General features: G+C 42.1%; 1 protein-coding gene across 4 annotated transcripts in view; it reads left to right on the top strand.

The window, feature by feature from the left end:
* Positions 1 to 16387, top strand: part of nrg2b (neuregulin 2b) — a 67991-nt gene that overhangs the window by 10692 nt on the left and 40912 nt on the right. Inside the window, exon 3 of one of the 4 annotated variants that reach the window (XM_037076786.1) lies at positions 2306 to 3003. In XM_037076786.1, coding sequence (XP_036932681.1) covers positions 2592 to 3003 — 412 coding nt within the window. In that variant the 5' untranslated portion in view covers positions 2306 to 2591. Of the gene's footprint in view, positions 1 to 1381; positions 3004 to 16387 lie in introns of those variants that run through there. The other 3 variants (XM_037076789.1, XM_037076787.1, XM_037076788.1) reach the window with 3 other exon arrangements.

Here is a 16387-nt window from a genome sequence, read left to right as displayed (position 1 = left end):
TCATGAGAGGCCAGTTTAGGTGACCTCATCAACACCCTGCAGAAATACTGCTGCTTTACCGATAACAGCCGCTCTAATTCAAGGTAAAGTTTTTTGTTTGTAATTCTGCAGTACAGAGTTTTACAATGAAATAAAAGCTGTTCTCCCTTTACACTACACAGGGAAAAAATATTTTTGAGTTGGAATACGGAGTAGGGGTTGAGCATGATTCTTGAGGGATTCGTGGAGATGGCCGTGGTGGCAGTGCTTCCCAGGCCAGTCAGGAATTGCTTTTACTCCCCTTCTCTTTGTTGACAAATGATTTGCTCTCAAGACTAATTTGGACATTCTGAAATTGTTTGCAAGGTCTTTGAATAGAGGCTCTAATGAATGTGTGTGGTTGAATGAATAGAGAGAGACAGATCAGTAATGGGGTGGGCAGTGGGTGGCGAGGTAAAGAGCAGAGGGGTGGGTCACTGGATTGGAAGGATTGTGTTTCCCTTTTGAAATGCTGTGTTGATCACCAAACTGAAAAAACAATCCCGGTAATGTGAAACAATCAGTATTTGACCAAAATGTCATAAGATCTGCGCGTTTGAAAGCATTCAGCAGCACGGACAGCACACAGCACTGAGACTGTATTTAACCTCCCAGTTAAAGAGGTCTACTCTTTGGTTCTTAGGTTACAGTAAAGAAGAATACATGCATTGAGGACTAGGCCCTTCATTGCAGCAATCTGGCTGTGGCCTTCAGGGTGTATGGTGTGTCATGCCATTGGCCAGTTGGGACAGAGCGCTAAACCTGTCAAGGCTTTCAGCACCATGGACAGAGACCGGTCCCTGATGTGACCCTGCTGATGGTGAAACTGGTGGACGAGGCCGTGATCTGAGTACATACTGTGATGAAATGTCCTCTTACACATTGCTTTAACATCTCAGTCATCTATAGTTAGATTTAACCTGTGCACGTTTCCCCTATATGACACTATATGTTACTCCTTTCTCAGCATGGACAATGAAATGGCTTTCTGACCTCTAGCGAAGGGCGCACAGCTCCTCACAGTGAGGGAAAGGCAAATCTTATGAATGGCTTGATTGATGGATACAGAGATGGAGGCAGGGACTGGTTTGTTATGGAGGGAGGAGGGGATACTTCTGGTCACCACAAAAAGCCTGAGCATATTGTGCAAAGCTCTCCTTTCATTGGTGGAGATTTGTTCACTGAAAAAAAGTGGTTTTATTAGCTGTAGCTGAGCCGGATTGGCAAAAGATCTGATGAGAATAACTTTTCCAGGATGACACCTGCAGATTGGGGCAAATGATGCCCCCACGTGTTGCCATGGAGTCGTTAAAGTGTACAGTTACCCCGAGGCAGTATTAGTGAACTGCAATGACTGGAATAACAGTGTCGAAAATGTCAGGTTTTGGGTGGTGTGCTCTCCTGCAGCGTGCAGGGAGCGTATATAAGTCTGAGGACATTTAAAGCTGAAGTCTCGAAACTCCCAGCTCTGCTCGCCATGCTGAGGAATCCATTGAGAGAATTTCGCAGCGTTAGTCATCGCAACAACTATCCGCAGTGTGTGTAGTAGTCGCCTATAGCCTCTCTTGCACCTCTTGCACTGGAGATCCACAGTGGGCGCCGTGCAGGGCTTGGCTACAGACGCACTCTGTGCCGTGTGTCTGTGCACTGCGTGCGTGATTTCTCTTGCACCCACCCGCATAGGTTTAACACAGTCGACCGGCATGGTCACATGCTGGTTAGATCGGTGGCGGTGTGCCGGTGGGTGCCCGGGTCATTAGGGTGTTTGCGCAGAACGTGGCGAGCCGACGCCAGTGACCGGGCAGGTGATGTTTGCTCACGTAAGCCGCTCGCGTTTGATGAGGGGCGCAGGGGACGCGGCTGGAGGGTGCGCGCTACTGTTGCATCGCCTCACCGGATAACCGCTGCTATCTCATCCTGTCCGTCTGTTCCTCCCCGGTTTTCTGTTCTCTCTCTTTTTTTTTAATTTTTGGTCACCGACATACGGATTTGCAGGAGTGGGACTCTTTTGACGATCGAAATAAGTGGATAAAGGAGCCGACCTTGCGTGTGCGTGTGCGTGGAGTGCGTACCGTTTTTTGTGATTCTCCTGTACGCGCAAGCTGCTTTTTTCCTACCAGAGAGGCAATGCGCCCACCCATGCGATGCTAGCCTATTAGCTGGAGAGAGAGAGAGAGAGAGAGAGAGAGAGAGAGAGAGAGAGAGAGAGAGAGAGAGAGAGAGAGAGAGAGATTTCAGCCCTGGATTCGAGAGGAGGCTAATTTACGAGTCTTGTTTTGCCTTTCAGGAAAAGGGGCGATAAGAGGGGGAGGGTGGTTGGTGAAGGAGAATGCAGCAATCACATTTTTAAGCATGCAGAAGCGGGCCGTTTCCGGTTCTTAGGCTGGTGTGTCCCCCCCATCCGAGGCCAGCAGCCGTATGGGGAAAGCAGCGGCAGACACAGATGGCATGGACACTTCCACAAGGTCTGCCGCTCTGCCCTGCCTGCTCTGCCGGAGCCCGTTCGCCGCCGTCTCTCTCTTCCAGCTCGCTCCGCCGCCCAGCAGCACTGCAGCACAGCACAGGCTGACGGCATGAGGCTTGATCCAGTGCATTTCTCCATGCTGGTCATCGGGGTCTCCTTCGCCTGTTACGCCCCGAGTCTCAACTCCCTCCAGGACCAGGCGTACCGATCAGCCGTGGTCATCGAGGGCGAGGTGCGCTCCTCCCCGGAGAACGTCTCCTCCCGGGAGCCCTACAGTGTGAATGTCAAAGTGCTGGACGTGTGGCCCGTCAACAGCGGCGGCCTCGAGAGGGAGCAGCTCGTGACCGTCGGGGACTTCGGTTCTGAGGCCCCGTGCACCACGGTGGAGAAGGACCACAGATATATCTTTTTCATGGACCCGACCGCCGAGCCCTTGGTATTCAAGGCATCGTACGCCCCTGTGGACGCCAGTGAGCCGGAGCTGAAGAAGAATGTGGAGAGAGTGTTGTGCGAGGACTGCGGTAAGTTTAAGGCTTTTCCTTTATACCTGCCATACACTCTCACTGCACTATAAGGGCCACTGGAGCTGTTATGGTGATGTAAGGAGACAGTCACCGCTCTCTGGCTGCGCGTGCGCGCGTGTAGTCTACATAATGTGTCAGCGTGCATACACACATGCGAATGACACTCCAATCCTCCATAACCCGGTCACCCATAATGAAATGAGAAGCATGGCAGGGAACGTGTGTGTGCATGTGTGAGAGAGCCACAGTTAAATGTCTGAGAGAAAACCTCCTCCTGTCTATGTGACAATCACTGGTGGTCATTGGATACTGAAACTTCCAGCAAGATCTGCATCATCACATCATTACAGTGAAGCAGCCTGCATGTAGAGTCTTAAGGTGGAACACAGGCAGCAGCTCCTGTGTGTGTGTGTGTGTGTGTGTATGTGTGTCAGAGAGAGTGAGATAGCCAGCCAGAGCATGTGATGGGAATCAGGGACAGCAGTCTTGTTGTGAGGTAACCTCCTTTCCAAACTTCAGCCAGTATTACCTGCCAAATCCATTGCCATTTTATATCAGAAATCGTGGCAAAATCCAGACAGTGCCAGTGTTGACTGCAGTGACAGTCGGTGGGTGGTGGTAACACTTCAAATCTCTCAACTTGTTGCAAGTTTACACCATGGATATCTGAATTTGTGCTTCTTCTTCTTTTTTTTTTTGCAGTACAGCAAACCACAGTAGTGCTTCCTGGATTTATAATGACAGATTCTGTGAAAGTGGCTAAAACTGTGTGTGAGAAGCTGTGTTTAATTTACTGTCACCGGAATGGCTTTTAATAAATGAACAATTTGAACACGAAACAGGAAGAGTAGAATCTTAACATGAGGGTTGTGCACTTTTTCTTTCTCCCATTTCTTCCCTTCATTTTTCTCTTAACTGGGAGAAGATGTAACCAAATGTGAAAGAAAAGGTTGAGCTCCAATAACACCTGAACTGAGCTCCACAATATATTGATTTATCAGCTAGTTGCAAAGGCTCTCAGGTCTCTTTCATTTTCGTGCCCTAAAAGACAACGTTCCCTTCAAATTGTCTCTGTGATCCATTCATCTGTGTTTTCACTATTTAAAGTGCTACCCTGCTTTTGAGATGGTGATTGAACTACAGCTGGTCCCATCTACTGCCGTGTTAAAGCACCTGCTTGTCCTGTGGTAAACCTGAGCAGTGAGGCACACAGACAGGAAGTAACTCTTTCCCCTACTGCACAAAAGAGGGTGGAAGAAGTGTCACGCTTCTCCAACACAAGCTTTAAGAGCACAACTGTAAACCATCTTTATTACATGAACATGAGCCCAAAAACAAATGTGATTACACGAAGACTCATTCTTCATCTTTAAGTTGTTCACAAATAGAATCAACGCAATTTCTGTGCAAACCAGCAGCGACTGTAAAGTGTTAAATCCTGACAGGAAGTAACTCAGATATCTTAACAAAGGGTTCATCCAGCGTTTGAGCAAACAGTGTGATGTTCTATTTTTACCTCCCTGCCACGCTAAAATTATCAAGTCATTTATTTATGACAGTGCTGTTGCAATCAGGCTTCAGTCTTAAACACGTTTGCCAGGCAGGGATAAGCTCAGGAGAGGAGATACCCACTTATGAGCTGATTCACCCCTGTGGACACACACACACACCAAAAGCCAGAAATAAAGAGAGAAGCACACTGCAGAGTGTGTGGTGACAGTAGATGCACTGTGGCAACCAGTAGCTTCGAAGCACTGTTGTGTGTTAATATTGTCACTTCTCTTTCTTTACTGCGATTGGTTGGATTCATCTGCAAACTCATGAGATTAAAGGGGCACTATGTAGTTTTTGTAGAAGAAATATCAAATATTAATGAGGTGATAATATAAACTCAGAAATGCTTATCTCTTCCATAACTGAATAAACAAGCTGTTCTCAGAGGAAAAAAAGGTCCTCAGCTAGAAAAGTGTCGTCAGTTTGTTTATTCAGTTTATTCAGTCAGGAAAAAAATGTTTTTTTATTTATTTCATTTTTAAAAAATCAGTCAATGAAGATGTTTCTCTACTGATTAAAATATCTTCCCCCACACTAAATTTCTCCTTTAAAGGAACACTTGGACCAAAAGTGTATCTAATAATCATTTGCAGCTAGTAGAATTACATTATCATAAAGCAAATGTTTGCACTGCATTCCTTCAGATAGTTCTGCTGTGGTGAGGTTGAGTAGGGACCCAGATTGATTCAACTCTCCTTGCTGCACAAATGCAGCTTCTTGTGTCTACTTGTATGCGTGCAAAGGCTCAGTGAAGTATTCCAAAATAACCCCTCTCTGCAAAGTGCCTACAACTGCTTGTTGGCCAGTACTCGTTTTCAGTTGTAGCTACACTGACACTTTTCTTTGGGCGGATGCAGTAATGTCAGGGTAGCTGCTGAGTGAGCTACAGCCGAGCAGGACTCCTGGCCAACGATCAGACTGGAGATGTGCATGAGAGAATACCTAGAGACAGAAGTAACTGCAGCTTAGGGATGGGTTGGGGCAAGGGGTGTGTCAGCAGACACACACCCTGAGCCTAACCAATCACAAATCTAGTCTAAACACAGCCAGCCAATCACTGTCACACTGTTGGAACGCCCACTTCTGTGAACACCTCAAAACATACAGTGTTGGTTTTACCAATATCTGTTTAAGTCATTCAGTATTACACTGTAGAAAGCTGTGATGTGGTTGTACTGAGTATATTAGACACTTTTACAGATTTATACAGTTTTGTGAAATTGTTGTCTGTAATTCAGCACACATGATTCAATGTTAGAACTTTGCACAGCTAGAGGAAATGTTTGGTGTAAAGTGCTGGCAAAACAAGGAAAGATAGAAGTTGCAGCTCTTCTTTTTCTTTATGAACAAGAACCACTGAACTGCTGAACCCTGTGATTTGAAGCTTTGTTCATAACATTGCCATTTGAATTCAAAATCACCATTTGAATACTGTGCAACCCTCCTTTTTTTGTGCATGTTTAGTTTGCACCCAGTATCAAAGATTCCAGTGGTGGCTAAATAGGTGTGTTTCCAACTCGGATGATTCAAAAAAATACATTTAAAAATAGCAGATATTCTTCTTGTGAGGCTTAGTGCCTAAATGATGTGCTCTGAGTTGAACCTCTGTACCTGATTACAAAAGTGTCATATGAAACAGAAGAATCACAAAAGAGAAGCCATTACAGCTTCATTGTTTAGCTTGCATGCTATGTCCCTGAAATTTAGGGACCTGTTTTTCCTATTTTCTGGACTAAACGAATGTGAATGAGCCACATGATATCAGCTTTGTTAACGTTAATACCAACAATGATATAAATACAAAGCTAATAGCAGTTTTAAACAAGTGGGTTTTAGCTTACTGTTTCAAAGTTTTATTCCGACTTTGTGCCAATGAATGTTGACATTTGCAGCAAGCTATGAGTGTGCGAAGTTAGAGGCGCAGACCCCTCGCTGTGAGAGAAGTTATGAGACAGTAAATCTTTTTGTGCCATAAAAGACAGCGGAGCCGTCTTCCAAAAGCAGAGCCAATGTTGATTAAATGGCGAGAGCAGTCAGGTTTTTCTCTTCCTGTTTATGTTGTTGACTCTGCTATAGCTAATGTAATACTCCCCCCTTTTCCCCAGTCTGACCCTCAACCTACAACTGTGACCAAAAAAGCGGAGAATCCAGCTTCATGAGGCAAAATTGCAGATCAGACCCTGCAGAACAGCAGATGTGAGAGAAGACTACAAGCTTTGTTTACACATAATTCAAGGCTTCAGGAGTTGATTAATCACAAGGGAAACTTTGTTCTGTCCTGGATAGGGCTGTAACTAACTATTCATTTCATTTTTGATCGATCTGTTGATCATATTCTTGATGAATCAATTAGATGTTTGGTCTATAAAATGTCAAAAAAAGGTTGATCAGTGTGTCCAAGATGATGTCAAATAAAATAGCTTGTTTTGTCCACAACCCAAAGTTACCTAGTTTACTGACACAGAGGACTAAAGAAAATACTCACATTTAAGATGATGGAATCAGAAATAAATGTACTTTAGCTATTAAAATAGTTAGCGATTGATTTAATGTTGACAACTAGCTCTAGCCCTGGACAAAAACCAGATTTATGTCTCCAGCTGGCCTTCACTACTCTCTTGCTGTCAAACTCAGTGAATATAACTATGTGGACAGATCACACTCCTGTCTTAAAAGGTACAAAACCAATCCTTTCTTACATCCCAGGCAGTCTAAACTATGATGTAGGTCTTCTCTGATCATTGCTGTTGGCATGCCTTTTGAGATACATTGACAGTTTCCTCCCAAAATAGCTTTATCTGATGCCCAAACATGCTCCTGTCACTGATGCTGTATCTATTGCTGCATACCTCAACTCTGCCTCCCCCCCTCCTTCGTTCTGTCTCCCTCCTCATGCTGTAGCTGACTGTAGCCGGCGTGTGTGGTTCAGCTTGTGCCTGCCCTCCTGTCAGTCAGCTGCACAGAGGAGGAGAGAAACAGGGAGAGAGGGGTGGCGGGGGGGTCTTTATCTTTGAGGATGACAAATAGATGCAGCAATACTGTAAAACTTTCTAATAATAGCTAGGTTCTTTCATTTACCTCAGTGACAGTGAGAGCACTAAGTTCAATGATAGCTGTATTGTATCTAGAATGTCTAAAAATGAATTCAAAGCTGTTATGCAAATTGCAAAAGAGTTCTTCTGCCTTAAATTCATAATCGTTTAGTGCTGTTTTTTTTAGCCGCAATACAGGAATGACTCAGAATTTAGGGGAATATACTAACTGGATTTTCAGTTATAAGATTTATATCAACAATACACAGTCTGTGCAGCAAGTAAGCAATTGTCATAACTAAGTAGTACTAAGTAGTTAGTTCAAAATGTACCTACTAACTCCTCGAAGCTCACTTATTGACAGGTTGTTTGTAAGGGTTGGATGATGTCTTCAGAAATCTTGGTCATGAAATGAGTAAAACAGTCTCCCCTCACCCCCGTCACACATCCCTGTGTTTGGTTTTAAAGGGTCTGTATATCTGCACATGTCCGTGACTTGGCTGTGTTTAGCTCAGACATGTAGCGCTAGCTGCTTGAAACAAAGCTAACTTACTAGGTATATAAGCTTAGCTAAAAAAATGCAACACAATATCATAGCCCATGATTTCTGCAAATATACTATGTCAACTAGTGATATCAGTACAAGAACTGTTTAGGAATATGTAGACAGTTGTTTTTGCCATGTTATAATAATTGACAGACACTATCATTTCGCTCTGTGTGAGACTGAACACAGTACTCAGCTTCGTGGCTGAGATCTAGGGGATGATACCATTGCGGACGGGTGCGCCTGCAGTTATAAAACGATTACCGGTATTAGAATAAAACATTGAAATATGCCAATTCTGATATGTTCCTATACTTAAAATGGATGGAGCGATCTAACGCAGACAAGTCAGCTTACTGATATCCCATGTTTGTAGTCGAGCTGTGTGCAAAGTGTTGTTTGCAAACTTTACATTTGACTTTTTTCCCATTTTCTATTTTTATAAAATGCTGCCACACTGCTGATGTCTTTGACATGGTAGAATAGGAATGACCGTAAGTTAAACGCTTAAAAATGAATAAATATTTAACAAACCACCAGACCAAGGCCTTCTAGTATGTTCTTCAATCCGTTTGTCTGTAGTGGGTTGGGTTAATCCAAAATAGTGAAAACAAGGGAGGTGTTCTGAAGACACACTGTTACCTGTGAAACAGGGGTTCTCTGAAAACACACCCATTAGCACTTGATGAAGTCAGATATGCCATATGCAGGACACACAGCATTGGGATGGAGAGGACCCGCTGCGTGTTTACGCACTGCCATAGCAGCATGTAATTGACACGCCAAAAACTGACCAATCAGAATTTTGGTTGAGCCAGAACGAATCGACCAATAAATCGACGAGTCGACTAGGAGATTACAGCCCTTGTATGTAGTGTAGCCCATACACGCAGAGAAATGTAAAACAACAGTTTCTTATGTTCTGGGTAGCCCAAAGTCTTTCACAGTGAGGTTGCCAATGTTGGTACTGTTGTGCCAGTACAGTGACCAAAACCAAAACTTGTGATCACTGACTGTATCTGGAAAAATGGAGCAATAGCTTGTGATGTAGTATAGTAATATGTCTTCTGCCCAGGGGGCACATTTTTTTTGCCAATTGGTTTGTATGTTTGTCAGCAGGAATATTCAAAAAATGACTTGTGATTTTCTTGAAATGTGGATGGGTGTAGCGTAGGCCAATGCAGAACCTGTTAAATTTAGGGTGGATCTGAGTCAACGGGTGAATACAAGATTCTTTTCCCTTTCCTTACCATTGCAAGAAAAGTGTATTATTTGGTAGATTAAATGCCATACATAGTGACAGAATGTAGCCAAGTATAGAAATATGACTCCATGGGAGAACCAGATCCTAAACTAAGCTAACTGTGTGGTTGCTTTATCTCTGTACATCTCTGTAACACTCAAACTCAAGAGTTCTCATTTGTTCCTCAGAAAGAACGTCAAGAAATATTTTTGCTTTATTATGAACTTTTCCCCTAAAATTGTCATTTGAACCAACATAAATCTAGGAACATTCACAACTCTCAAACAATTAATGAAATTGATCGATAAAAGACTAAATTGTATATGCATGTAGATGTGTGTGTGTGCGTGCGTGTGCACGTTCTTGCGTGTGTGTGTGTGCTTGCGTGCATGCAAAAGTATAATTGGAATTGGGCGTATATAGGAAGTGTAATTACAGATTAGTGTGCATGTATATGAGCCTATGTTGGCTGTCTGACCTGTGCATATAAGACTGTGTATCTAACAGCAGCACCTTATCAGCTGCAGTATAATTTCCTGGGCTAAGAGCTCAGGCTCACATCAGTGTGTACAGCAGCTGGAGGGCAGAACCACTGTGGCATTGATCTCCAAATCCCAGAATTAGGAGATTTTTGCTTCGGGGCAGCATGTCAAAACAATCCTTGCAACGGGAAATACAGCCAAGGCCACACCCTTGAACAAGTCGTTAAACCAATCCCAGTGAATTTAAGCCTTCATTATGGCTTTTCTTTTTGGTATGCAGTGAACATTTGCCTCCATTAGCCCGGGATGAGAGAGACGTGTGTGTATCCATAACTTTAACTGAGTATGTCTGAATCCCTTACTCACACTGCTGTTTGCATTGGAGACAACACTTTGTAAATTCTTTCATTAAGAGGCATTCCACCTTAAGACAGTGTTAAGGTGGCACTCAGACTGACATACAAACTGTATGTTAATATGAACACATCCAGGGAGTTTCATTGGCTAAATCAGTGACTTGACATGACTGTGTGTGTGTGTGTGTGTGTGTGTGTGTGTGTGTGTGTGTGTGTGTGTGTGTGTGTGTGTCTGTTTGTTGCAAGAGGTCTCTCACTTGTCTGTCTCATCCTGTTTCTTCTTTGTTGCGTTATCTGTGTCTATTTCAGACACCCTCTGTGTCTCTCTCTCTGTTTCTCTCTCCTTCTGTCCTTGTCTCAACAGAGCATTATACCTCTACAAACACACACACACACAAACGCACACACACGCACACACACACAAACGCACACACACGCACACAGAGCCATGCCAGTTAGCTGTTGCTGTTGCTGCTGTGCTGCAGATGCCCCAGTGTGCTGTCATTAGCAGGGAGATCTGGGGCTGCCATAAATTATGCACGCTGAATAACAGAAGGCTGAGGATTTCTCTCCTCTGCTGCCTGCGTCTATATATGCGTGTGTGTGTGTTTGTGCAGTGAGAGGATGTATAGACTGTTTCTGCTCATTTACGTACAACAGATATTACACTGATCTGCTTGTCAGCATGTGTGTATTAACACACTTCACTGTGGCTCAGCAAACTCACGACTGCCTGACTCGTGTACATGTCCATCAGTCATGTAGCGTGTGTGAGAGAGCGTGCGCGTGTGTCCTTGCTTGTGAATAATGTATCAGCACTCACCTTTTTCAGGCAGTCAGCCTTAGTAGAAAACTCCGACACATGCCTCTTAAAGGGACCGGCCCAGCGCCACATGGCTCAGTTTGTGAATGAGCGAGGTCTTTCTGTAACCCCACTTACACACAGAAACACACAAGTACACACATGCAGATGGGCCGCACACACCACCCACACAGTAATGCGGCTGCCGCTGCACACACCCTCCTCACTGCATCAGCAAAGTGCCCATTTCAGACGGGATGGATTTGGCCGATGGTCTCTCTGTTTCTCTCTTCACATTATTTTACCACAGGATTAGATTAGACATCAAACTCAAAGCTGAATAATTAGAAATGTTTGTGCCAAGAACGTGTCAGTTGACATTCCAGCTAAAACAGTCAAAAATGACAAGTTTGCTGCTGTTTTGAGAAGTCTGAGGCATCCTACTCTTTTCTTGGAAAGCCATTTTAATCTTTGGCATTCTTCTCCATAAGTAGCCCTGCTGTGTCTGACTGTGAGGGGCTGGCATGCAGTCAGCGAATGCCTGATATTCATGAAGTTGTAAAATGGCATTTTCATCTGTCACTCTGGGTAACATTTCATGAGCATAACTGCTCTCTCACATCCAAGGTGCTTTTGAGTGGGGCAGAACTCTCTGGTATACACATATTTGAGGCAAGAAAAGGGTTAAACATCCCTTTGGTTCTATATCAGGCTATCTTTGGCTCAGGAAGGTGGGCTATCTTTATCTCTCTTTGTTGTGGTGATCTTTGATGGTGACAGGTGGAGTATCTACATCTGTCTTCCAGTTGTCCTCCTTCGCCTCTCTAGATGTTATCTTGGGACTATTATAAGCTTGTGGCAGATACGGTGTGTACTGTATTTTTTCTTTTTGTGTCTTCTTATGATTACGTGTGAGCACACCGTTGACAAAACACAGACAATGTACATACTTGCTTTTGAGAAGTGGATTTTTATTTTCTCCTGAAGAAATATTCTGCTCATTAATTGAGAAGATGTCGGCAATACATCGCCTAATTCTACCTTATGAAAGAATATTTCAGCTTCTCTTGTCAGCCTCAAGATGTTGAGGTCTTTTATTTGGGATTTTGTCAATTATACCACAATTCCACCAGGTCCTAAGATGGATTTTCCCTCATTCCTCTCTGCAGCAAGGTACAATCTGCAGATTTGGAGCTGCACAGAAAGCACATCACCATCTTCTGCATTCAGAGTACTAAATCTATCACAGCGTAATAATATAATTGGAGCAAAACAGCAACTTGAATGTGAGTTAGGATGATATCTCTTAACTGGAAACAATTTTGTTGCTCTATGTTTTTTTCTATTTTATTTTATTTTTTATCAAATATTTGTTCAGTGTTTGGTATTGCAGTCAAAGGCCCCTTATCAGCCTTCAGCAAAATAACTTATGCCTAAAACATGCAGCCTGATATAGAGTATTTTTCTTAATCTCAACAAATCCCATGACAGACCCAAACCAACCATATGATCATGCGTGTTGCAATTTGCCCTGAAAAAGTGAATGCATGTGTCGTTTTATATGGACACATGTACCGATGTTGTGAAGAGATAGCTTGCAGATGTAGTATATTTTTGATAGCCTGGTTAAGTCCTACTTGAGTAGAGTTAATAGATAAATGATATGATCAAGGATAATTTAAAGTTGTAAACTGAAAACTTACTTTGTGGTGTTTTACTCAACCTGATATTAATGATGGGTCATTTTTAGATACTGCAGAGGTCCGTCCTGTCTGTCCTTAGAATCTCCTCTTTACCACCTGAGGTTATTACTGGGTCAGGTGCTGCTCTGTTCAAACAAGAGTTGTGTTCAGCAGTTAATGTAAACTTTTAGCTGAGGTGATAGTTACACAGGTAGAGAAAAACACATACATGTTACTACGTCAAATTTATATATTTATCATATCTGAACAAGCACCAGAACATAAATTGATAAGGTTGTCTTTGTCAGAGATTTCTACTGTGTTTCACTCTGTATGGTGGACAGCAACCTCCTTCCTGCGCTAATCAATGTCTCCCTCTGTCTCTGTACTTCCCCTACTCTGTCTGTCCCAAACCTTCTCATTAGGTGATGTAAATCTAAGTGCTATTTTCATCATCACAAAAGTATGCTTAAAACTCTTACGGAAGTATTTCACCACTGGAAGGATGATCTTTTGATAAAACTGTGCTATCAGAAAGATGCAGATTTTTTTGCATAAAATATTGTCTGTCAATATTATTGCATGGGACACATTAGATTACTTCTGCAAAGGAGGTTTTGTTCACGCCCATATCTGTTTGTTTTTTGGTTGGTTGGTTAGTCAGCAGTATTACACAAAGACTTCTGAACAGATTTCCACAAAACTTGGATGGAGGATGAGTCTCAGCCCAGAATAGACCCACTTAACTTTTGGTGCAGATCCAGATAAAGGGACATATCAGGGATTTTTTTTCTTTCTTTCTGCAACATTTTGAGACGTATTTCGGTGGCTGGTATCTATGACTGAGTATAATACTGATTGATGCACACTATTTTAAAAAAATCCAGATTTAGCATATTTAAAAGTGTTGTATTCAACATTGGATTTTCTTGATTGAAATTAAAGGGGACTGTTGGGTCTTGGTGGAGGTATGCACTCTTCTGATTGCCATTCTAGTTCATATTTTTTTACATTTCTTTTTGCTAACATTTTTGCTTTTACAAATAATGTGCTTCTAAAGTGTAATTCTAATTGCCCCCTGTTCATTGTAGAGCATTGATCAGAGAAGGTGCTGGCAAAATGGAAATGATTACACGGTGCATGAGATCATTTATCGGGCAGTTTTCAGGGTTGTCGTCCTTCACCTCAGTGGTCCAGGATGTCACTACCTTTATTAACCTCATTCACTAAGGTCTGCTGTCTGTCTTCATTAATGTCATCCATGTATCCACTATGTGTCCGCTGGGTACGAGTGCACACACTTAGCTTTAAACGTATGTGTGTGCTGGTTCAGTTTGACTTCATGGATCATCAGCATTTATATTGTGTGTAATTATACTCATGTGGTAAAATAAGCCCAAAGTGTGAAAGATGGGCTGCGTTTGACTGAAATAGGATTACATCCTCTGTTCTCTTGTTCCCCATATCTTTCTGACTTTCATAAATTATTACTAAAACCTGGTCTTTTTTTAATTTTACAGCAGCTAGCTATTGTAATGCCCCCTTTTTCTTCTGACCACATAAGAACTTGTTTCCTCTGTGCTTTAAATATATTTTAAACAAACTGGGCAAAGATTTGTGTGTTAAAATGCAACTTCTTATCATCCCAAATATCAACCCTGTTGTTTTATATCCATGGATCTATTATATTTACTGAAAAGAATTCAAAAGATGTTTTCAACTGGAAATGTCAATACATAAGTGAAGTACAAACTGTCTCTTCATGTTTAGATAAACACTCTGTCCATTGATAGTTGGACCCACTCACAATGAATATTTTGTCACTCTTGTCTCTGGTGTATGAAGCATCACACGCTGACCGGCTAATAAAGGAGCATGCAGTGATCAGTTTAGCGAGGTTACGTTACAGGGTTTCTGGGAAATCAACTTCAAACATAAAAAAAATGCTATTTGCTGTTGCCAACATGCAAAGTTGCCAAGTGCAGATTTAATCTTCAAATGAAATGCCCCAGAGTCTTCAATGCACAGTGATGCCAGTCAAACAAAAGGCTGAGAGGCTAGTGAGACTTGATTTTTTTTAAAAATCTTACATGTTATTTCATGTCACACTTAATGTACATAATGAGAGTCTCCTGCCTTAGTAAAGTAGAAAGAAAATACACCCACAGTACATAAAGCATTGTGGAACCTCTTCAATAACAGTTTGTGCTCCTAACTTTTTCATATATTCATGAAGTGAACAGTCTGCTAAACAACCCACACATTCAGAGAATGCAGTCAGAGAAGGTTAAAATGTCTTGTGGAGTAAGTGTTGATGGATGCAGAGCTGGCACACATACTTAACATGCATGTGTCATTCCCAAAATTAGACTCTCATTATTTCCCGCAGAAGCTTTGATATTGTTTCGTAAAATGTATATGTCATAGAATACATCAACCATCGACCACATCAATTTTAGTGCCAGATTATATGAAATGCTTAGATATTAAAGAAAATGTATTGTTTTCATCGTATCATGAAAAGAAACACACAGCCAGACAATACACAAGATACGAATGAGTGCCGGAAGATTGTAATCTAACATGCCAAAAACTTGCAAAGACAAATAAAATCGTAAAAAATTGACTACAAGGGACCTCCAGATCAAATAAATATGCCCTTTGTTTGTTTCCAGTGAATCAAACATCCAGAACACTGAACTCCAGAAAAGAAGAGTACTGTGTGGTGTCATAAAAACAAAGCAGTCTCCTCTTCCTCAAGCTATAATCCAAGGTTATGTAGTTATAGTACATTTTGTCAGGTGATGTACAAACTGAACTGTAGTCCAGAGCTTTCAACAGCATATGTCAGAGGACAGGTATCTGGTTTATTACAAAGTTTTATTTCAAAGCTCTGGCCTTTTGTTCAATCAGTTATAGTGTAATAACATTTAGCACAGAAGTTACTAAGATCTCAGAATGCAGGGACAGCTCTGTAAAGAAGCTCAAGGGAACACGAACTACTTGCCCTATTTGATACAACCTTACTTGTATGTAAAACTGAAAGTGGGTGGACTTTAAATCACTAATAATCCAAAAGACAGGTTGAGTTGTAGTTTTGTACCTTTTTGCCTACGGTATGTTTTTCAAATAAATTTGATGAACCTGGTGGTTTGTTTTCAATATACATGACAGACTTGAAATGTTGCTGCTTTTTGAGGTCTCAGCAACATAAGTCAATACTATGGCCACAGTAAGGGGGAATTTAGTGCAGCTCTTGTATGTACTTTGTTTTAGGTAAGGATCCTGTCTGCAGCATTTAAACCAGTTGTAGATGTCGCATCGGGTTCTTCGAAAAAGCTTTATGCAGTGTGTTGCTGTAGTCATGAGGAGTGTAACTAAAAAGTTGACTACACAGTTGTGAGTTTAATGGTGGAATCTTTGTCAAGGTCCTTTAAGATGCAATATGTTAAAATGTATGTGTCAAATTCATACACAAACAAATAGGGGACAGCATGCAACCGCTGACTGCTGCTAACTGTCGCTGTTGTTGAATCGTTAGCTCAATTACTCATGCATATTACCTGACTCTGGTAGTACCTGGAGCTATAAGCACCAAGGAAGTGTCTTTGTTGTTTACAATCAACTAGTATCAACGGACTATCAACTCTCGAAGTACAAAGTGGCTCATGGCTAGCTGGTTA

The sequence above is a fragment of the Acanthopagrus latus genome, chromosome 18 (genome assembly GCF_904848185.1).
Source record: "Acanthopagrus latus isolate v.2019 chromosome 18, fAcaLat1.1, whole genome shotgun sequence".
Taxonomy (NCBI): domain Eukaryota; kingdom Metazoa; phylum Chordata; class Actinopteri; order Spariformes; family Sparidae; genus Acanthopagrus; species Acanthopagrus latus.
Note: the sequence above shows the minus strand (reverse complement) of the source record. Positions and strands in the feature narration are given on the sequence as shown.